Below are 22,397 nucleotides of genomic sequence, written 5' to 3'. Positions count from 1 at the left end.
GTAATTGCAGAAGCAATTCGCGTTTGGGGTTTGCTGGCGTGCTTTGATTCTACAGCAGCATAGCAAATTGTATTTGCATGTATTCTGTTAGGGCCGACATGCAGGATCAGAATCTAAACACCTAGAAGCTACAGAGTTTCGAGCAACTCTCTGTGCCTACATATGCCCTATTTATATATATCTCATTTTTAACCAAATATTTGCTACGGATGGAACAAACAGTAAATATTCGAGCATAGTCTGCGTCAACAACTCAACTATCAAGGGTGCAATCATGATCTTCCAATTAAAACTGAGGTAAATGTAATCTCTGATCATCCAAAACAAAGGCTCTAGTTATTACATCCTATATTGCAATGTATAAAACCGAAGTGTATTGGAGTCTTGGTCTACAGAAAAGTCTGGGCTGTAATTTCTGTCAGCTTGATCCACAAATATGCTACTGGAATGAAGTGAACCTCGTTACAGGAACAAAGTTATCCTCAGCACTGACTATCCATGTCAGAGGACCGAAATCACAATTCTGGGTACAACGACACGTACATACAATGCTCAGTGACTGGCAAAAATTGCAGCTCAGGAAACTGCACAGTAACCACTTCCTCTTACTCTGAAGAGCCTCGGTATGTGTCAATCTTACCAGGTCCAGGACTAACAATTGCAAGAATAACAAGGGTGCCCAGTATCAGCAGCAGCATTCCCAGCGAGTTCATAAACATGGCTTCTGTGGAGAAGCGCCCAATCATTTTGGCGCTCTGCATAAAGATTGACTTCTCTAGGAGTCCACTCACACTTGTGACGATAGCAAGAACATAGATGAATATACCGAAGAAGACATGCCAGGGAAGGAGAGATGCACGGCCACTTCTTGATCCACCAGGGTACCAAAAGGTCCAAAATCCAGTAGCCCACTGCAGATATTCAAAGAAAAGGACTAAAGGCGGAGGGCAATTTGATGTGAACCGACCTTTTGTTTTCTGTTCATTGAAATATGAAATACAAGTGAATAATTGGACATAAGAGTTCATATCGCTTAGTCTACCTGCAAGCTGAAGAAGATGATGCAAGTGAGACCCAACCATGAGTGAAGTGTATATAAGTGATCAATTTTTCTTTCATCATGGAACTTCCAGACAGCCCAGAGACCAATTAGACACAAAAACATGGAAAGGAACTGCAGGGCAAGGTGCACTAGCTTTTTCAATTTCTTGGTTCCTGGCACGGTTTTGTAGGCTAAAAGAGCTGCATTCATAAAAAGTAACCAATCAATTAAAAATTGTATCCACAAATGTAAAAACTAGCAGTACCAAAGAGACTCATTTTACATCTACAACATAAATTCAAATAACTGAACTGAATTATAATCAACAAGGTTCTTGAATATAGTACCAGAATGCTAGGCATGGGCAGCCGCAGTTTTGGTAAGGGAAAATAGGGGGCTACTAAACAGACCTTAAAATGGCCAATCCTAATATCTGGATTTGGTGGAAATTATATGGAACCTTGATTTGATTTGTCACTTACTAGGTAGTGGGGTAAACTGTAGATATTTTGTGTTTTGCTTTTCTGTAAGTTTACTTAATAATACTAGCTAATTATTTGTTGAGTTGGGCCAAACAAACATACTTAGAATCAAGTTGCGGAGACATCCTACTTCCCACATTAGCAAGTTGGTCCAATGGGCATCACGATTTTCACATGTATCAAGAAAACTGGAAATGGCTTACGCAAGATGTGATAATGCCAGTCTCTTCGATCAATTTTGGGAAATCTATTAGCTGATATTTATTTTTTTCATTTCATTTTTTCTTGAAAAAGAACCTCAGCCATTCGTTTTTTCCGCGTTTATCTTGTTTTCATATTCTACTTAATATCCAATTATTATTGGGATTCTTTTTCTATGCAGAGATATATCTAAAGGAACCGCTGAGGCTAGCCTCCCTGTTGTCAGGGTCGTGTATCGTCTTCTTATGTCTTAGGGAGTGCGCTATGCGAGAATTTTTCATTTCATTTTTAATGTATTTTTTAGTTACTTAATAGCTATCGCTGTTTCACCTACAGACACACCAACAATTTGTGGAATTCCCTCTGGAATATTTATATTTTTGCTGATTCATGTGTGGTTCCTGCTTATTTTTATTTTCCTATTTTTAACTTTTAAGAACGGGTTCACTCAAGGGAAAGCAGCCCTTGATACCCATTTTTTTTCTATCGTATTTATGATTCTCCTCCATTTTCCTAGTGAATGACATTATCATAAAACAATACACGGAAATATTAATATGCCATGACATTGTTCATAGCTCAAGAGTGGGTGTGTACTGACCTTCACCATTCAAGGCTACCAAACCAATCAGCATCAGCACAGGGTGAATCTGGAAGACAGGAAGAGATTTTATTATCCTGAAATACCTCCTTAGCATATCACTAAAGAATTAGAAGTATGTAGTTTTATATTTTCCAATTTACACATTCTAACCAGCAGAACACACCACAATGCACTAACATGGGCAGAAAGTGAAAAAAGAAACTAAAAAGAGATGATATCCATTTGTACACATTTATTTTTGGCAAAGGCATGTATGCACACTACATTAGCACCAAAGACACGATTAGACTGCAGAAAAATCGTGTAAATAGGGAACTTTCTTCTATGAATTCGCAAATATTACCAAGACCTCACCACCCCTTCCAGTGATCCAGTTATAAAATCATCCTATGCCAAAAACCCTACACCGATAACCAAACCGCCGACAACAATATCATCTAAACCTTCAAGGTTTTCTATCATCACCCACATCACATTGCATATTCGCCGTGACCAGACGAAAGAATCACCTAGCCAAGAACTCGACCACATGGAAACCCCTTGATCCGGTTTTGGAATAGTCAACCAAAGGCTCCCAGAACAGATACACCAAGATTAACACTTAATCACGGTTGCAAACGAGAAAGCGGCAGCGTAATTGAAAGGGGCCGAAGGATCCTTACGTTGAAAATCGGGAGCTTGCTCTCCTCGTCGGTGGACAGGGCCATGCCGCCGCGGTAGTGGACGGCCCAGAAGAGGATGCCCGCCGCGGCGGCCAAGCCCAGCAGCCGCACGATGCCGAAGACCGGAAACCTTACCGCCGGCGCTGCCGCCATCGCCTCCGGTGGCGGGATCGGGTGATCCAACGAGAGGGGTTTGGAGAGGGGCGTTTCAATCAAGCAGGCGAAGACGTTGAAGTCAGTTTGGATCAGACATGAACACAGCCTTACAAAACTGACGTTTTCCTTTAGAGGAGGTGGCTTCCTATTCAACATGCGCCATCTACCTTTGTTTTACGCTTTGAACATGACTGGCTACGGCTCTTTGCGGCATGGAGTACTCCTAATTGGCTAAATGAGCCATATTTCTTCTTGTAAGTACCATTATGTGGTGCCCTCGGAATTTAATTTGAACGCTAGTTAAATATTTTTCGATTGCACTAGGATAATATTATATATCTTGTTTTACATGGAAGATCCAATAATATATCGGAGTGGTCTTCCGTCACTAACAAACAACAGGCGGATCTGATACCACCCAGAAAATCTCTTAGGACTACTCGTATCTGACCACACGGAGACGACAAACCTCTGACTACTCCTATGCTCCCTGTACCTTGATAGATGTAGAATGTTTTAATTTTCATTTCGGGGCTGGCCCACCAATATAGTTTTGTGATATATGTGAATAAGTTAGTAGTATGTGTTTTAATAATTTTATTTTTTTCTTCTGTATTGTGCATTGAGTAGCATTGATTTTATTTTTTTATTTGACTGTTGTGTTACCTTCCTTTTTTTTCATATGTTTACGTTTTCATACTTCTTTATTATTTTTTACCACTTTTTGTTCGATGAATGCATATATTAGTTGTTCCTATTGTACAAGTTTTTATTCTATGTGCATAAAATTTTGTTCCATGAGTGCGCAAAATTTGTTTCATATATATATTTTTCATATGTTTGTAGAATAATTGTTTCTCGCATACAATTGTTTGTTCTGGGTGTATAAAATTTTGTTTCATGAGTGTTTCTGGTTTGTTTCATGTGTTTTTCATTGAGTTCATATAGTAAATATTCCTAGTGTAGAAATTTTGTTCTAGGTGTATAAAATTTTCTTCCATGAGTGTTTTTTATTTGTTCCATGTGTTTTCCTCATGAGTTCGTATACCAGTTGTTCCCAGTATAAAAATTCTTGTTTCAGGTGTATATTATTTAGTTCCAAATTTGTTTATCTTTTGTTCGACATAATATATTTTTTCATGAGTTTGTATACCACTTTTTTCCGGATTTATAAACTTTTATTCCACATTCATGATTTATTTCATAATTAATTTTAAGTATAATGCATCAACGGTCCCTAAACTTGTAAGGGTGTGTCACTTAGATCCGTCAACTCTGAAAGTAAATTTCTACGTCCATAGACAATTTAGCAATTGCTCCACAACAATACAACACTTGTACAAATATTGATACATATAGCAGTTGAGCTAACAAACAGCACCACGGTAATATTGCACATGTGCAACTGAATGGTACATGTAGCAGTTGTAGCATGTGTAAATCTATGCACGTAAGGATTTTTTACATGTGCTGCTAGTTTGCAGAGCAGAATTAACTTTAGATGTAACAAATAAGCACGTGCTACGTCTCGAAAAAAAAAGGAAAAAACAGTCCAAGACTGCCTCTCATACAGTCGGTTATAAAAAAGAGAGATATGAGTTAGTGTGACGCACACAAACCAATCCTAAAAAGTAAAGAATAACGTTCTTAAAAAAGTAAAGAATAACGAATAGTGGGAGCATGTTGACGTTGTTATGGACCAATTTCGACCGTTAGCTTGATTAGGAGAACTAATATTTCTTACACGCATATTTTTCTAGAATAATATTATTTCCACATATCCCTTGGAAATCAGTGCTATGCAGAAAATTGAGCAGAGGAAAACACACCTTGAATTTAAGGCAAAAACCATCAACCAATCAGAACGCACCGTTCAACCTCACATGGATCAAAGGGTCCGCAAACACATGCAACCGACTTCGGGCAGAGCAGGTGCGTGCATGCCAGACCAAAGAGCCCACTGGGCAGTCACCTTGCCAAAGCACAAAAGGAATGGCGGGCTGGCCAGGTCGGCCGAACTACTTGTTTGGCCAAACCAGGCTGAGCTCCACTGACTTACCTCTTGCACGTGGCAGCTCCTCCTTCCTCCAGGTTGGTTCCAAGTGAATTCAGCTATTTTCCTAGCTGAGGCACCCCTGGATAAGCCAATAAATATGAGGGGATGGGCTACAAATAAAGACACACCTAAAGTTGCTCTCTCTCAAGTTTCTCTTTTGCTTAGTCCATTGGCTAGTGGATTTTAGGCTGAAGTAGCTATTCTTTGGGTTCCCGAGGTTGCCTAGGAGTATTCGGTATGGGTTTAACTCTTCCTCTCCTTTATAATTCTCGAATATCTTTAATAGAGTTATCTTCTAAGTTTATATACTTGCACGGTTTATCTTTTGCAGTGTCAGACATGTATGCTATGATTATTTTCTATTCATATCTTATACCTTGCATGATTAGAAGAGTAAATCTAGTGCCATGACAATGGTTCCAGTATTCATATATTTTCTCTAGTACGATGTTTGTCCATCCGGAGGGTGAAGGCTCCGCGCGGGATACGAGAGCATCACTTATTAATGTAGATATGGTGTCTTGGTTAATCCGTGTTGCCGGATGCGGTCCTATCCCATGGTTAGATGAGGTAGACGACAAGTGGTGACAACCCTGTCTATCTAGCATAATCCTTCCCATTTGGGTAGTGGTGGTAGGAGGTCCATCAAGTAGTCGAGTTGGTTGACGGCTCCTCCGATAGTTATGTGCGGTTCTCCCGGTAGTGACTGGGAGCCTAGAGGTGAGGATAATCATATGTACGTGTATGAGTGTATAACATAAGCTTTATATCTAGAAAGAAGTACATAAGTTTTGAGTAGCTTTCTTCTTTCTTTCTCCCAGCCTAAGCCTTCTCATGAGTTTGAACTTGAGTAACTTGTGTATCACACTACCTCATTATCCATATATTATCTTACCCCTGTTTATGCAATTAAATATTCAACCAAGAATTGATCACCAACTTACCTATTCTATAACCACCGCCTTCCCTACGAAAATATAAATACAACATCCGAGATTACTCACGGGTAAAATGCTGCAACGATATTCCGTGCGCTTGCGGATTTATTGTGAAGTAAGAAATACCGACAAGCATTTTTGGCGCTGTTGCCAGGGAAGGCACTGGTTAAAACAATAGATAAAATTCATGATTAATTTCTTAGTTGGTATTCATTGTCTAAACAGGCTAACTTAGCTTTGTTTTCTCTATTATGTGAAAACAGGGTAGTGTATGACTAGTTTTGACCTGTTGTAAAATTTAACTCAGGATCCGGAGTCACTTTTGAGAAGAGTTCGATCCCGTTTCGTGCCTCCTCAGATCTCACTCTCGGCAGCCGAACCGGTCACTATTGCTCCATCAACTTCCAGAGCTATGAACCAGAAGACACTCCATGATTTCTCTGCTCGCTTCGCTGACAATGTCCCGGTTGGGCCACCCGTCAACACTAGAGCTGAAAATTTCGAGATCAAGACAGGTCTCATTACGATAGTGCAGGCTAGCCCATTATGTGGCAAGGCCAATGAGGATGCTAGCGCACATCTCCAACAATTCCTGGAGCTCTGCAACACTTTTGTTATCAAAGGAGTCACTCAAGATGCAATCCGACTCCGACTATTCCTGTTTTCTCTTCTGGGGAAGGGAAAGCAGTGGTTTTATGCTAACAGAAATGTAGTTGACACCTGGGATAATTGCACTAAGCCATTCCTCGCTAAATTCTTCCCGATGGGCAAAACCAATGCTCTTCGTGGAAGAATTTCCAATTTCTAGCAGGCGTCCAATGAGTCAATTTCTAAAGCATGGGAGAGGCTTCAGGAGTACATCCTAGCGTGTCCTCACCACGGGACGGATGATTGGCTTATTCTTCAGAACTTCTACAACGGGCTGATTCCGACAGCCCGTGACCACGTCGACGCTGCTGCAGGTGGTGCTTTCTTTTCGCTAGCCATTAACAGGGCCAAAACTTTGATCGAGAAGATGGTGTCGAACCAAGGTTGGAACGAAGAACGTCTCCAACAACATGTTGGTGTTTCTTATGCTCCAATAGAATTGATGTTCTGCAAGCGCATAGTTTTACCACTGTAGCACTTCACCTTGAAGTATTCCAGGGTGTCATAAATTTCCTCAAGGAAGCACTATGGATAAAGAGTATCAAAGAATTAAATGACAAACTTTACTAGAGACATCAACCGACTTACTAGCAGGGGTAAGACAGATATGATAGATAAGATAATGGCCAAGCGATGACCGTTTGACGCAGGAGACTCTAAACCTTAGAGCGGTAAGTAGCTGGGATGACAACGAGTGAGTAAGACTCCTAAAACACTTCTAAACCAACGAGCTAGCCTCACTAGATGAAACCTTGCTTCTAACTAGTTATCGGGAGTCTAGAGCTTACTTCAGTGGCCAGAGAGAGGAAGGATTGCAGAAAGGGTTGAGAGGGGAGTCCAACGGCAAACAACAACTACTGCTATGAAAACACCCGAATGTGGTGGACTACAAGGGACGGATAGAGCTGTCACCACCTGCCGTCTACAATACTATTCCATGGGGTGAAACACACTTTCAAGCTGACACTAAGCTCATATACCACGTCCGTACTTGCTGCTAGGATTTCTCTTGACGCGTTCAAGAGAAATCCCTCTCAACCTAGGGAACTGACTTGAGCCTCCTAGTCCGGAAGAGAAAATCTGCAAGGTAAGATCCCGATAAACAAGATAGAACACAAAGCCTAAGCTAGAGGAAAGGATTTCCGCACACAAGTTGGATAACTTGGAAAGATAAATAAATATGGGAAGTAAAGTTGACTCAAAAAGTAAAGAAGATAAATTATATTGATAAATATCAATGGGAAAAATACAAGAGCTATACCAGACTTCCGATGACGACTCCAGAATCCCGAGACAAGCTCGACTTGACTCTAACTCCCAGACTACTAAACCTAACTCTAGAAAGTGAAATGAGAGTAGAGAACTCCTTGCTGTGTTCTTTACAAGTTGATGTGCACCCCTATTTATAGTGTAGGAGGGCTGAGGAGGAGGTTGGTGAAACGGTTGTGGATTTGGCGTGAATCCTAAGTAGGCCAGCCTCATCCAGGCCGGCTGGCCTGGGATGGTGGCCACTTGGCACCGCCTTTCTCCTGGACGCTCCTGATGCTCTCCTGATGTCGGTGGAGGTGGCACCTCAGGTATTTGCCGAATCTTGCATGCAAGTGGGCCCTTCAATCCATGGGTGAAGCCTTTCGGGTCATTGGATCAAACCGACTTTTAAGTGCATGGATCAGGGGCACTGTGGGCGTGTTTTCTTGACCCTGGATCAGTGGCGTGGCATTTGGGTCCAGAGCCAGGCCGGCCGGCCTAAGGGAGGCCGGTCGGCCTAGGATTTTCTCCAATTTGCCTCATTTTTGGTCCACCTGTTCCTGCATTCACAACTCATCCAAAACTTGTGGAACTTGATTAGTTAAATAAAATATGTATGGAACATGGTGCGAAGCTCTATTTATTCCGGAGAAGTCGACGGACAAGGCATGATTTAATGGCCGTCAACACACCCCCGAGCTTGGACTTTTGCTCATCCTCGAGTAGAGCTAGAACTTAGGCTCGGTGTATCAGGAGTTGCATCGATGTTCACATCCTACAGGTACGTTGTGCACAACTTATTACTCTAGCCCGTATGTACTTTGAATAAGTTGGCTCCTACCCTAGTTTCCAGCGTGTGGGGCTTATTCGCATTTCATCCCTCGTCTTGGGCGGTTGAGAGACTGAACAATCTTCACCGGAGTTTTTCCTGCTTCTTCCTTCTCGGAATTTGCAAGTTTTTTTTCAAAAGAGGTTTAAGATTCCCCCATTGGTAGTCTCAAATCGCTCAAGGTGTATAGTCCTCACCATGGTTGGAAATTTTGACCATCTTCTTCCTGCTCTAGGGCTGATATGTGGAGTTATGGGTAGGAACAGTGTAGCATACCTTGGTTACCTATATTGCCGCACTGAAGAGTGGTTCGCATGAGGTTGGTACTCAATCAAATCCTGATCTTATGGAAGGTAAAATGTTCTAGGGAGAGGGAGGAATTGGACTCACACTTGGAATATTGCTAGTCTTTTAACTCCTTATTGTGCAATTCTTTTTGAAGGGAGGTATGGGTCTTTGTCTCCTTCTTTCTCCTTTGTCATATTTTTTTATTTTTTCTTTTCTTTTCTTTTTTCTTTTTTTAGAAGATGACCCGTACTCCGTGCTGATAGAATATTAGAATGGAGCATTTATTGGATAGACCATTCTTGGATGGATAGGATCACTATGGAGATTTTGGGCTTTGTGGATAGGATCACTGTGGAGATTTTGGGCTTTATTGTGAGTGGGATTGTCTTTCGAAGGTGGATGTCTGTTTGTTTCAAAAATGGCTGATAGCCAAATCTACTCGAAGTGCATGTTACATGTTGTGATCATAGATGGCCTAACACACAATGACTCAAGATTTATACTATTTCAGGCAATCATGCCCTACTTCTAGTTGGGGGTCGGTCGGATGTATTGCTTGAGCTTGGGTGCTCCTGAGAGTTTGTGGAGTTACAAGCTTATGAGTGGAGGATTAATCTCTTGGATTTCGGTCCCCTTTCCTAGGAGGCTGACCCTCCCTTTTATAGTCCAAGGGGGCCTCTTTTACAAGGGAACTTAGGGTAGAGATGGAGAGGTAGAGAGAGTTCCTTGCCCCGTCGATTGGGGTTGCCAACTCTGTCAGTCGGAGTCCTCGGGCGGCCACCGCCAAGTCCAATGTCGCGGAGTGGCCATCTTGTTCTATCCCTGTGCATTGGTCTTCGATAGTCATGAGGGTAGGTGTGCACTAATAAGCACGGTGCGGCAGTCACACTCCATTCTCAACGTTACGCCCTGCCATTCTGCCATGATGGAGGTGTGCTCGCCGCATCATGATGATGTCGTTGTGTTCTGTTCGCTCATAAGGACGGTCACATGAAACAACGCCTCCCTGTTATGGCAGCGAGGGTCACTGGAACCCCCGTGGGGGGAGTTGTTGGCCTGTACGACAAGTTGACTCCGATGTGCATCCTTTTCCACCGCACCTACTCCCGGGGCCCACCAGTTCGCAGGGCCTGGCTAGCCTCAGCCTTGCCGGTCGGGGATAGTGACATGTGTAAGGTTGAGCCCTGGTCGGGGACCTCAGTCGGAGCCATGGTACGGACCCAGTCCTCGATCGTCTCCTTGGTCGGGGACGCAAGCAATGCTTTTGCCGACCGGCCGGCCGGTTGGGATCATAGGCCGGGGCGGCCTGGAAGAAGTCATGGCCCACGAAGGTGGGCGTTCATTCCAGGTGCTGTCTTGGGCTAGTCAGAATGCCAGCAGGAGGTGGGTCCACTAGGACCCTGGTTCCTTGGACCCGTTAGAGGCCCCCGAGCAGCTTTACGATTTGTTTAATTGTGAAGGCGCTTCTTTTGTTGTGCAGTGTTTTGGTCTTGAGTGAGAGGCTACATTGTGGGGTCTCAATCGCAGGGAGACATAGTGTACGACCGGCCACCCTTGATGATCGTGGGTCAATTCGGGTTGCTCTTGTCTGTCCGCGAAATGAAGACGTTGCAGCGGCACTAGCTGTCTATTTTCAGCATGAAATCTTGAGGCCTGCCCAATCTGTCACGTTGGCTTGTTGTAGAGGGATACCACCCGTGTGTCCCTTGTGAGGGTTTTTATCCTTTTGAGGCAAAGCCGTGTGCCATGTGGCGAGGCTGGCTCATGGGATGCGCAGGTGCCTGGCTGGCTAGAAATAGAGGCATCCGGGACCTTGTTGTTAAAACTCACTCTGAGCTTAAGTTGAGAGTGAGTCTGGCCTTACACAATGGAGTTGCCCTCAGCCCGTGGGTGTCCGCTTACTCCCACTAAGTTAGTTGGTCAATATCTCTGGTAAAACTTATCATTTGCTTGTTCGATATTCTTTAACCATAGTGCTTCCTCGAGGAAATTTACGATACTGTGGAATACTCCAAGGTGAAGTGCTACACTGGTGATTCTGTGCTTTTGCGGAATACATATTCTATTGGGCATAAGAAAAGCCAACAAGCATTTCTAGCGCCGTTGGCGGAGAAACAATTGGCTAAAGATATCGCTGAATAGTTTGATAAAATTTACTGTTTTATCGCTGCTAATTTTAGCGGCCTTACCATTGCTCCTTTTGTCTTTATAATATATGCAGAGCAGTGTATGACCGGTTTCAATCTACCATACAACTTTAACCCGAATCCAGAAAGAATTGGGCGAATTGTCCAACGCAGAGTCGTCCCACCTCAGAAAAGGCTTTCTTTAGGCCAAGGTTCGACAACATGAGCTTCATCACCCATGGCTCAGAAGACACTCCATTAGTTCTCAGCCCTTTCCAGCAGTCATATCCCTACTGGACTGAACACCGACCAAGGCAATGAAGGCTTTGAGTTGAAGACTGGGCTTGTCAACATGGTCCAAGCAAGTCTCTTCTGTGGTAAGGCATCAGAAGATGCCGACGCTCATCTCCAAAACTTCCTAGAAGTGAGCAGCACAATCAACCCTAGAGGCACTACAATGGAAAACATTCATCTTCGTCTGTTCCCATTCTCCCTGCTTGGAAAAGCAAAGATGTGGTTCTACACCAACAAGGATGCATTCACCACATGGGATGCCTACTCTAATGCATTCCTGGCCAGTACTTTCCGGTGGGCAAAACCAACACCCTTCGGAATAGGATTTCCAATTTTCAATAACTCCAAGATGAAACCATCCCCGAAGCCTGGAAACATCTCCAGGGATACATCACAGCATGCCCACACCACGGCATGGAAGAGTGGTTGATCATTCAGAACTTCTTCCATGGCCTGAGTCAGTGAGCGCAAGACCACATAGATGCAGTAGCACGAGGAGCATTTCTCTCCCTTGATGTTGCAAGAGCTAAGGCGCTCATCGACAAGATTGCCTCCAACCAGAGTTGGATGGGAGATAGGCAGCCGGCCCGTGCTAAAGGAGTACACCAGATTGATGGTGTAGATATGCTGGCAGCCAAGATGGATCTTCTCATGAAAAAGCTGGAATCTCCACACTAGGAGGTCAACCAGATCATGGAGTCTCGGATCACATATGAGACATGTGGCAATACTGGACACTCGGGCAACACTTGCCCGTCAACAGAGGACGTGAACTTCATTGGGAACAACAATCCCAATAACTCAGGATACCGTTCTTAGCAAGGTTGGAACTCCAAGCCCAACCTCCCCTTCGGCCAACAGCAAGGTAACAATTTTAATAACAGTTTTCAGCCCTCACTTAAGGACTTAGTGTATGACCAGAAACAAATTAATGATAACATTAGTAAGAAGTTTCAAGCTAATGATTAAATTTTGGAGTCTCTGACCGCACAAATGGAGAGCTTCAACTCTATTATTAAGAATCAACTAAGTTTTAATAAAATGATAGAAACTCAAGTAGCTCAGCTGGCCTCATCTTGCTCTAACCATAATGAGGGAAATCTACCCGGGCAACCGGAAGTAAATCCTAAGGAAAGTGTGAATGTGGTGACTACACGAGCTGGAAAGTCGACGCAGGATCCACTACATCCGCAAGATGCAGGTACATGGTGGAAGACCGTAACCACCAGGGATATCGATGCTGAAGCCGAGGTGTAGGAGGAGGCTGAAGAGTCCAACACCACTGCTACCCAGGAAGAAACCGAGGAAGTCCCAAGGGCTTCCCAAGAGTACCATGATACAACCGCCTTACCATTTCCAGAACGGAGAAGGAGGCCGGTGGTTAACGAGCAATTCGACAAGTTCGTCGAGGTAATTAAGAAGCTTTATTTCAATATAGCGCTTCTTGATGCTTTGTAGGTACCCACGTACGCCAAGTATCTCAAGGATATCCTTAGAAACAAGAGGTCCCTGCCGACCACCGAGGTCGTGCAGCTTATGGAGGAGTGTAGCGCAGCTATACTCCATCCTCTCTCGGAGAAGAAGAAGGACCCAGGATGCCCCACCATCACATGTTCAATCGGAGCTCAGCACTTTAAGCACACTCTTTGTGATCTGGGGGCAAGCGTCAGTGTCATGCCACAGGTAGTTTATGATAAACTTAACCATCATGCGCTTGGTCCTAGTGCTATGTGTTTGCAGCTAGCAAACCAATCGGTTGCGGGAATTGCGGAGAATATTCCGGTAAAAATACGAAATTTCTTCATCCCCGTTGATTTCATCATTCTTGACATGGAAGTCGACACCAAGACCCCTCTCATATTGGGAAGTCTGTTCTTGAGCATGGCAAATGCACACATTGATGTGGGAGCTGGAGAAATTCAGCTCAACATCAATGGGCAGGAGAGATTCGCCTTCAGACCGAAGGTCGAACAATGGTCCCAGGTCAAGACATTCAACCGGAAGAAGTCCGAGAAAGAGCCGGAGAAGTCATCAACCCCGTCCATCGAAGCCCTCATCGAATTCGTGGAAAATCTTCGAATTCGAGAGGAGATCAAGGTGCATAACCAAAGGAACACGAAGTGAAGAATCCAACGTAAGAAATTTCTGGAGCTCCAGCGGAAAGAGATCGAAACAAGCAAGCTCATAAGAAAAGTGTGGCGAAAGAAAGTGTCATCACCGACGACATCTCCATCCGATGATGACAATTAAACCCAAGGTACGGAGAGTCCTGCTCAGGACTCAAAACCCGAGCTCTCACCATGAGGTAACATGGTAGTTATCCATTCTTGCATCTACATATAGGATAGTTTATTACTTTGCATAATTTCTTCGCAACTTCATCATGGCATGTTAAACTTTTTGCAAAGTGCATATTTAAATTTCGAACTTTTGATTCAATTGCAATGCATAAAAAAGATCACAAAAAAAAATTTCGGCCAAATGTCAGGCCGGCCAGCCCCACCTAGGCCAGTCGGCCTCACTTGTCATTACCAGGCCAGGGTGCAGCTGCAGGGAAGAGCACCGGTGTGCTAGAGCAGAATTGAGTGGGCATCGCACCCATCAACGTGCATGTGTAGACCATTTAACCCCATCATGGATGGTTGGTCTTCCTTGCACCGCTCCTGTCCCGTCGAGGCAAAATGTCGTCAAGTGCATGTGTATGAAGAAGCAATAATAAGCAAGGAGCACGCAGAAGAAGGACGAGCTTGTGATCGTGCAGCACCAGGCCGACTGGCCCCATGCAGGCCGGCCGGCCTCCTCCTCGCCGTTCACGTCACGTCACCAACAACCGGGGCACTCAGACCTGTAGGCCTACGCCAAGACCGTCGCTGTGTCACGATCGTCGCCGACCACAGGCGGCTGGCCTGGCCCAGGCCGGCCGGCCTCACTCCGCCTCGCGCCTATAGATACTGCATCTCCTGACGTTCAACCTCGCACCACCAGCTCAGGTACACCAGCACCTCTATGAGTCTTAGTTCCCTTCTCCCTCTCCTAAGCGTTCTTGCTTAGTCAAGCTCTTTGAGCTAATTAAGTAAAGAATCTTAGTATTAGCTGACCTCCAAAAAAATAGTAGCTAGTGATTAGTACTAATCAAGATTAGTACAGTAAGTAATTGCCATCAATGAAGAAAACCCAAAAATATTTCCCTTTCCGAATAAAATTTGTGGCGCCCTTGAACGTTTTTGGCTGTTTGACCCCCACAAGGACGACTGACCCGACTAATCCTTTTTGGTTAGTCCCTCGGGTATTTGTTGCACTAATCTTTTGCAGGGATCATGTGGAACCCCATCAAGAAGACGCTCAAGAAGAACAGCTCCGCCGGCTCTTCTCGGCACTCGCGGAGTTAGGCATCCTCCTAGGATGACATGTCGGTGGACTTGGACCGCCAGACCAGTGTTTCCTAGGAGGACACAATTCCTGCAATGGCTAGGACCGCGTCCGCATTCGTATTCACATCTTGGAAACGATCGAACAGATCATACCTGGAACGATTATGAGCGGGAGGCGTTGGAGCTCCTGAAGAAGCAAGTTTCAGCCACGTCAAGGTTTTCGAGCCCCTCTTCCTCATCAAAACAGACTTGAAGCAGGACATGAACCGCGCATTTGCTTACGCCGGTTGGGAGAATTTTGCCGACATCACTGAGGCAGGTTCGCAGCTCTTAACCATAGAATTTCTCATGTCTCTTAGCATTGAAGAAATGGGCAAAACAACTAAAGTCTATTTTCATTTCTTTAATGAACAATATGAGTTAACACTAAAAGAGCTTAGCGTAGTGCTTGGTTTTAATAAGAAGTGTGTGTTAGATCCTAATGCCTTCGCTAAAGACCATCAATATGATTGTACCACCTGGTGGAATTCAAATTTCTGAGAAGCGTGTTAGCAGCAATAACAATATAGTGTCAATCCATAATCCAATTCTTAGGCTGCTAGCAAAATGGCTTTGCATGGCTATGCACCCGCACTCCGACCTGCGCTTCTGTAGCTCTCCGGAGCTGCAATGTCTCTTTGCTATGGCAGAAGATGATCGTGGGCAGGAGGCCTCATCGACATAACCTCTTTGGTTTCGCGCATTGCTGCGCATGGCAGTGCATTGGAGAATGCCCAGGTCACCTACTTGCCTTTGACAGAAGCATACCAGCTCCAAGTTGGCCTAGAGCATTTTGTGCAGGGACATCTGATGTGCGAGGAGCCGGGAAACTCTCTTTTCATGTGTTATCCCGGGTACGATAGAGAAATCGAGCTCCCATGCTCGAGATTCTCTCTCTTCTTGGTCAAGCGACTAACTTTGCAGATGGAGAGGAAGGAGTCGGCTCGCCACAGTGTTGCTGGTCCGGTGACATGAGGCCGGGCACGACGCAACACCCAGCAGGACTATCACAGCCACAACCTCAGGTAGAGGCTTCCTAGCAGACTGGACTATCTACGACACACATGAGCTTTGAGGACACCTATGAGCAGTACACTCATGGTGGCTCGACCGCCATTGGAGGTAGAACTGGGATTCTATTACCCCCCAGGTATGTGGAGTTCCTATGGACCGCAGGTAGGGCCATCGACTTCGGCACGCTATGGTTATGAGAACCTGATCATGCGGGGGATCATGAACCTCACGACCTGAGTCGACGCTCTGGGTCTGCAGCAGGACCAGATCAGCCAGGATCTTGTACACAACACCGATCTCACGCAGCAGAACTGGGGAATGACCACATCCATGCACTACGACATCTCTAGCGTCTTCAACCATCTAGGTCTCGGTTCCGACAAGTAGCAGCACTACTACCACCACCAGCGGCACTACGACCCCAACCAGCAGAACTGAGCTTCATCTAAGCTTGGGGGTGTATTCAGGTAAGTCATCCTATCCATCTGTTCATTCCAAGAAGTTGCCATGTTTAATGATAGTAATAAAAAAAATATTTCATGCTTTGAATAAAAGAACGCCTACCTTGTATGTGTGGAAATCCGTGAAAAGCTCTTATTATAGAAATGATGAATAGTTGCTCTATTCATGTTCTGTAAGTTCCTCGTATATAGATTTTTACCCTCCTAGTACTTGAAATTATTGGCACTTGGTCATTGTTATCAATGAAAATCATGGTTTGTGGGAACATGAGCTTGATTTCTAAGTCTAATTTGTTGTGAGATTTGAGATAGTTGGAACTGGAATAAAGCTGTATGCTCTAGTAGGGAACCTCCTGGAATTTTTTTAAAATAAAATCATGGTAAAGATATCCCCATGTGTTTACATGCCCCATCCAGAGCCATAATGTCTTATTTCTTGAGCCAATATAAGCTATCTTGAGTTGCTTTGAGCTTTGCCGAATGGTGAGTCCATTTGAGGAAGGTACTTGTCATCTACTGATCTTTTTCCTTTGCGTACCCATTGTTTTACTAGCCTCAAAATATCTGGTATGTCAACTACCTACTCCGAGTATCGACATCCACCTTCACCAGACAATCTCCACTCAAAACACAACCAAAAATTTGCACCGTGAACCCATCCATCCAAGAAAAGTGTACTCCAATAAATACTCCATTCCAAAAATTCTGCATGCACCAAGAGAGTATGGGTTATCTTCTTAAAAAAATATATATGCAAAAAGAGAAGAGGAGACAAAGACCCATACATCTCCAAAAATAAAATCAGAAATGAGGAGTACAAATAAAAGACCAAAAATCCCTAAGAGTGAGTCCATTTTCTCCCTCTCCGCTGAACATCATCCATTCCATAAGATTGGAATTTGATCGAGTACCAACCTCTTGTGGACCACTCTTCGGCTTGGTAACAAAGGTAACCAAGGTATGCTACACTCTTCCTACCCATGAAACTCCACATATCAGCCTTAGAAGTAGGAAGAAGATGGTCAAGAAAGTTTCCGACCATGGTGAGGACTATACACCTTGAGCGATTTGAGAGCACCATTGGGGAATCTTAAACCATTTTGAAAACTTGCAAAAATCCAAGAAAGGAACCTGAACAGGAAACAGGAAATATTTGGGTGAAGACTGCTGTTGACATTTCTTAACGTTGCTACCGGGCATGTGTTCCCCGGCAACGGCACCAGAAATGCTTGTTAACATTTCTTAATGTCGCTACCAAGTTTGTGTTCCCCGGCAACGGTGCCAGAAATGCTTGTTGGCATTTCTTAGCATCATCACCAGGATTGTTAGTCCTTAGCGATGGTACCAAGAAACGCCATGGTGGTATGTCTTAATGATTACAGATTGGATCCGCAAGCGCACGGATATACCGCTATAGCATTTCACCCGGAGAGTATTCGGGTATCGTTATTTATAATTTCCTGTGGGATGGCATGAGTAAAAGAGTTTACTAGGTACATGGTCAGGATGATATGAATAAGATATAGACTATATTTCATACAGGGTTAAGTTATGATAAATGATAATGAGGGTAATGTGACACACACACTTGAGCCAATCTCAAGATAAAGAATAACGAATAAACCAAAGGTTAGTGGGAGCATAAGCATACAAAGAAGGTCCTAAAAGCATCTATTCATACAAGCAAGGGTTACATGAGATACATGGTTAGGGCTCAGAGCTAAGGCTTGGGATACCGGGGAGAATGTCCCGCATTGGAGTATATCCAGTCCCGTTACATCTTTCAGAACTCCTACCCCGAATGTGTGGGACTACACTAACCACGGCAAAGCTGCCATAGTAGACGGACAGGGCTATCACCACCTGTTGTCTACCCCTACAACACCGTGGAGCATGGTCATATTCGAAGGATCCCGCATACCCGAGCACCATGCCCTTGTATGAGGTCACTGCCTTAGCACCCCCGGGTCTCCCACCCTTCGGATGGACAAGTAAACTACTAAGGCAAGCCCAAAGGCAAAATGAACTGATAGCCTTACTTAGAACACCTGGCCTAACCACATATAAAGCATAACTTATGGAAGAACAAGGCATGGTATGATAAACTATCAAGATAACATAGCTACAATGACTAAGCTCTGCATTATGAATAGAATACTAACAAGTTGAATACAAAGCCATTACCCAAGGCTGAGGATTGCTCAACAACCCCAAGGACTACTATGATTCGCTAAAGAGAAGAACTAGCCTAGCTCCACTACCCTAAGGAGTACAAGTCACAAGAATGAGATAGGGAGAGAGGCTCCAAGTTGTGGTGTGTGTTGAATGAGGGGGTGGAGGCCTCCTTTTATAGCCTCCAAGGGCCGGTTCCCGCCATCTCTTAGTAAGGAAACCTTAGCCACAGCCTTAAGGAAATGTAGGGGGTACTCCACGTCGAAATGCATCTGGCCAGGAACCCGTCTGGGTTCGGCCGAACCTGTAGTTCGGCTGACCCCAGGTGGAGCTCCCCCGGCTCTGTCTTCCTCTAGACGACTAACAGGTGGGCCCTGGTGCTGATCCTTGGTGATTCGCACCTTGGCACGCCCGTTTGCTCTGGATTGTGGGCCCTCCAATCCTTTGTGGTGCAGCGGACGATCTTCTGTGCATTGTGTGCTGCGTATTCTTCGTATTTTCTTCTTATTCCGGACTTGTATCCTTGAAATGGCTAGATAGGTATACAATTGTAGAACTAGGTTAGTGGTACAAATAAGTGAGTAAGAGGCATAGTTTTCCTTTATTTGTGAGTATAGTTGACGATCGGATTTCGCATTTAAGGACCGTCAACAACACACCCAAGCTAGCCCTTTGCTTGTCTCGAGCAAAGTCTGGGCTTAAGTTGTTGATCAGGAGTTGCTTCAATGTTTCATTTCCAACTTATACCGTAGGCACAACAAAGTGTTCTTACCATAATTTTGAATAAGTTGGCTTTGTTCTTTACCTCTTACCTTACTTCTGTGGTGCATATAGCTTCACCTCATCTTTGGCGGTTGAGAGTCAGAACGGTCTTATAGAGTGCCAAGTTTTCTCACCCCTTTGTTCAACCATCAATCCAGATGTTTTTTTGTAAAGTTTTTCAAAAGAAATTTTAAAGTTCCTCGGATGATCTCTCGGATCACTCGTTGTGTTTCATTCCTCAGCAAGGCTTTTTATTGTGCCTTTCTTTCTCATCCTAATCCTAATGGCTTGATTTTTTGGAGTTGTAGGTATGGAGAATTTGAAGGCATACTTGTTCCTCATCTTTTGCTAAGTCAAAAACCGGATCCAAGGGAGAAACAAGTCATAAACCTTGATCAAGATGTGCATGTGTGTGGGTATTGTGGATGGATGTATGAACTCCTTTTCATGAGCCATCTCTCCTTTATTATTTTTTCTTGGATATGTTCTATCATTCTTTCTTTCTCTCGTTTTCTTCTCTTTTTTCCTTGGACCATCATGTGTCCAATTCTTTCTTTTTCTTTTCATGCCTTCTTGAGCATGTCCTTTATTTCTTTTTGCATAACCCATATCCTTTTTCTCATGGCACTTTTGGAGAGAGCGAGTGGTCATGAAACATGGAGTTTTATTTTGTGGGTGGATGGATGAAGTGTATGCTAACTTCCGGTGTAGAAGCATAGCGTATGGTGGAGGCGTGTATGTCATCTTGATCATGGGAGTTTGAAATATATTTCAAAAAGGGTTACAGCAGTTTGATGAAGCTCAATGAGAGAACAAGTTGCATATGTGGAAGGTTTTCAATAAGATCATCATATGGCTTTGGATAGGAAGTTCATATCATCGAGGAACTTTATTTATTTTTGCATTTTTGAAAATAAATACTCCGGATATCAAGCACCACGTAGGGAAACATCATAGCAGCTCTATTCAACCATATCATAGCTCTCAACAACTTAGATTTGGATCATGCTTTTTGCTACCCACGAGTTTCAGGCTCAAGGTTTGAACATTTAGCCAACGAACTCAGCACTAGGTAGAGCATCAAGTTGTAACTAGGCATATGAAGGAAATTAATAGAGCAACTATTCATCATCTCAACAAGAAAAACTAAACCATGCTTACTACACATATGATAAAGCAAGAAATTATTTTTGATCTTTTCTAAGTTTTGCCAATTTTTATTTTGTTTCATGCATAAGGTTTGAAAGCGGTAAAGATAGTAAGATACAAGGTACCTCTCAGGGGGGGTCCTTCCCCAAGCTAGCTTCAAGCTTACTGCTGTTGGTCGGGGTTGTACCCCCTCCAACGGAAGTAAGCCCTCCACTCCTCCTGCTGCAGCTGCCTCTGCTCCATAGCGTGGATCCTCTCGCCGGTGTGTTGCTGCCACGCTTGGTTGGTCTGGATGTGTTGGTCTAGTGACTCCTCGATGTTGTTGGACTGGACCCTCAGCTCACCGAGCTGCTAAGCGTGTTATCGCCATATTCTGGACGGGCCAAAAGTGGGCCAAGGAGCAAGATGGGCCTAGGAGAAGGTTATGGCAAGCTTGCAGATCGGATCCCGTACGGGTGTTTGGGGCCAGTAAGGCCGTGTGAACTCAGATTTAGGCAGTTAGGATTCGTGTCGTGTTTGGTTAGGGTTAGTTAAAGAGAACAAGTCTACGGACTATAAATATGTACCACGAATAAACAAGAGAGAGAGATCATTCATCAACAACTCACGGCGCATCGCCTCCCCTGTCATAGGTTTTTTCATCAGGTAAGTGCCATGCAGCCCCGATCACGCTCTGCGTGATCAGGGGCGTATTGCCCTTGCTTGTTTGTTTCATATGTTGCTCGTTCTGAAGCCTTGTAGATGGCGAGTAGCATTAGTTATCATAGCGCGCATAGAGTAATGTTATTTTATTTGTATCGTGATCATGCTCTGTTCATTATTCTTGCGCGCTCCACGATCATTGTGTTTGATCATGGATGCAATGGCCGGGCCTTGCTTTGTTTATATTGATAGATCCGATCTGTTATGGCTAGTTTCTATTTATTAGGGATTTAGTTCAATATGTGCACAATTAGGCCTTGCAAACGGGTTGAAAGTTCCGGCGGTATGTTAGTATCGGATCTTAGCCTGAGTAGAGGTTTCCTTAGGAATCGGCTCTTTAGCTGCTTTTAGGATCTCTGTTTAGGTTGTTTATTTCGATGCTTTGCGTATTCGTTAGGCTCAATCACGTGTAGGATGTTCCGATCGTGTAGTGAGGGCTTAGTTATCGTAGATTGGATTGGATTGATATCTATAGAGCAAGTTTTATCTCGTTATCATATACGTATGTTATCTGTCCCGAAGATCCGATCCGGTATTGATGCAATCGGCTCTTTATAGCCGATACCGGGGAGGAGCGATGAGCCGATCACGGCTCGGACTAATCTTTGCAAGTGTCTGTGCTTACAGGAATCTCACGAATCACACCTTCCTGATCGGGTGCAGGATCAGGTGGCACGCCTAGCAATTCCAAGCCAGGGTGCGCGCCAGATCACTGGGCCGTTGACCGAGGGACCGGGGCCCACCAGCCATCCCGGAAGCCTCCCGGCTCCTCGTGTTGCCTGTCGTTGTTCGCCGGTGGGTTTCGATCGACAACACATTCTGGCACGCCCAGTGGGACCTTCTTCATCGACTTTGTCATCGGCGTTTACATCATCTTCATCGACTTCGTCATCTTCATCGACTCTGTCAGTAGTGGTCAGCAGGATGTCAAGGGACGATCCGATCACTTACGAGGAACTCTCTGCTGAACATAAGCAGAGGTACGATGAAATCAAGACTCAGTTTGAAGCCGATCTCATCGGCTCTTTCGAAAGGACTCGCAGCCATGGTGTCAGGTGGAAGGGATTTTCACCTGAAGGTGCTCTTGATGGAGTAGACTTATCTATTCCATCTGAAGATCGTACTAGAGCGCTGCGTCAGGAAGTGAATTATG

At 44.3% G+C, this 22,397-nt stretch overlaps 1 protein-coding gene, 1 long non-coding RNA gene and 2 other non-coding genes across 4 annotated transcripts; 1 reads left to right on the top strand and 3 right to left on the bottom strand.

The window, feature by feature from the left end:
• Positions 1 to 258: 258 nt before the first annotated feature.
• On the bottom strand, positions 259 to 3,144 carry LOC112896676 (probable transmembrane ascorbate ferrireductase 2). Its single transcript, XM_025964743.1, has 4 exons — positions 2,992 to 3,144; positions 2,327 to 2,375; positions 1,043 to 1,242; positions 259 to 911 (listed from the first exon to the last, which is right to left on the bottom strand). Exons 1-4 carry the CDS (start codon positions 3,142 to 3,144, stop codon positions 606 to 608), a joined length of 708 nt encoding a protein of 235 aa, XP_025820528.1. The 3' UTR covers positions 259 to 605.
• Positions 3,145 to 6,919: 3,775 nt separating this feature from the next.
• Positions 6,920 to 7,026, bottom strand: LOC112898632. Its single transcript, XR_003229894.1, has one exon. It is a non-coding gene; the product is annotated as a small nucleolar RNA R71 (small nucleolar RNA).
• Positions 7,027 to 11,883: 4,857 nt separating this feature from the next.
• Positions 11,884 to 11,990, bottom strand: LOC112898630. Its single transcript, XR_003229892.1, has one exon. It is a non-coding gene; the product is annotated as a small nucleolar RNA R71 (small nucleolar RNA).
• Positions 11,991 to 14,563: 2,573 nt separating this feature from the next.
• Positions 14,564 to 20,215, top strand: LOC112896393. The gene is made up of 2 exons (XR_003229444.1): positions 14,564 to 16,465; positions 19,702 to 20,215. It is a non-coding gene; the product is annotated as an uncharacterized LOC112896393 (long non-coding RNA).
• The last annotated feature ends 2,182 nt before the right edge of the window (positions 20,216 to 22,397 follow it).

The sequence above is a fragment of the Panicum hallii genome, chromosome 6 (genome assembly GCF_002211085.1).
Source record: "Panicum hallii strain FIL2 chromosome 6, PHallii_v3.1, whole genome shotgun sequence".
NCBI classification, from domain to species: domain Eukaryota; kingdom Viridiplantae; phylum Streptophyta; class Magnoliopsida; order Poales; family Poaceae; genus Panicum; species Panicum hallii.
Note: the sequence above shows the minus strand (reverse complement) of the source record. Positions and strands in the feature narration are given on the sequence as shown.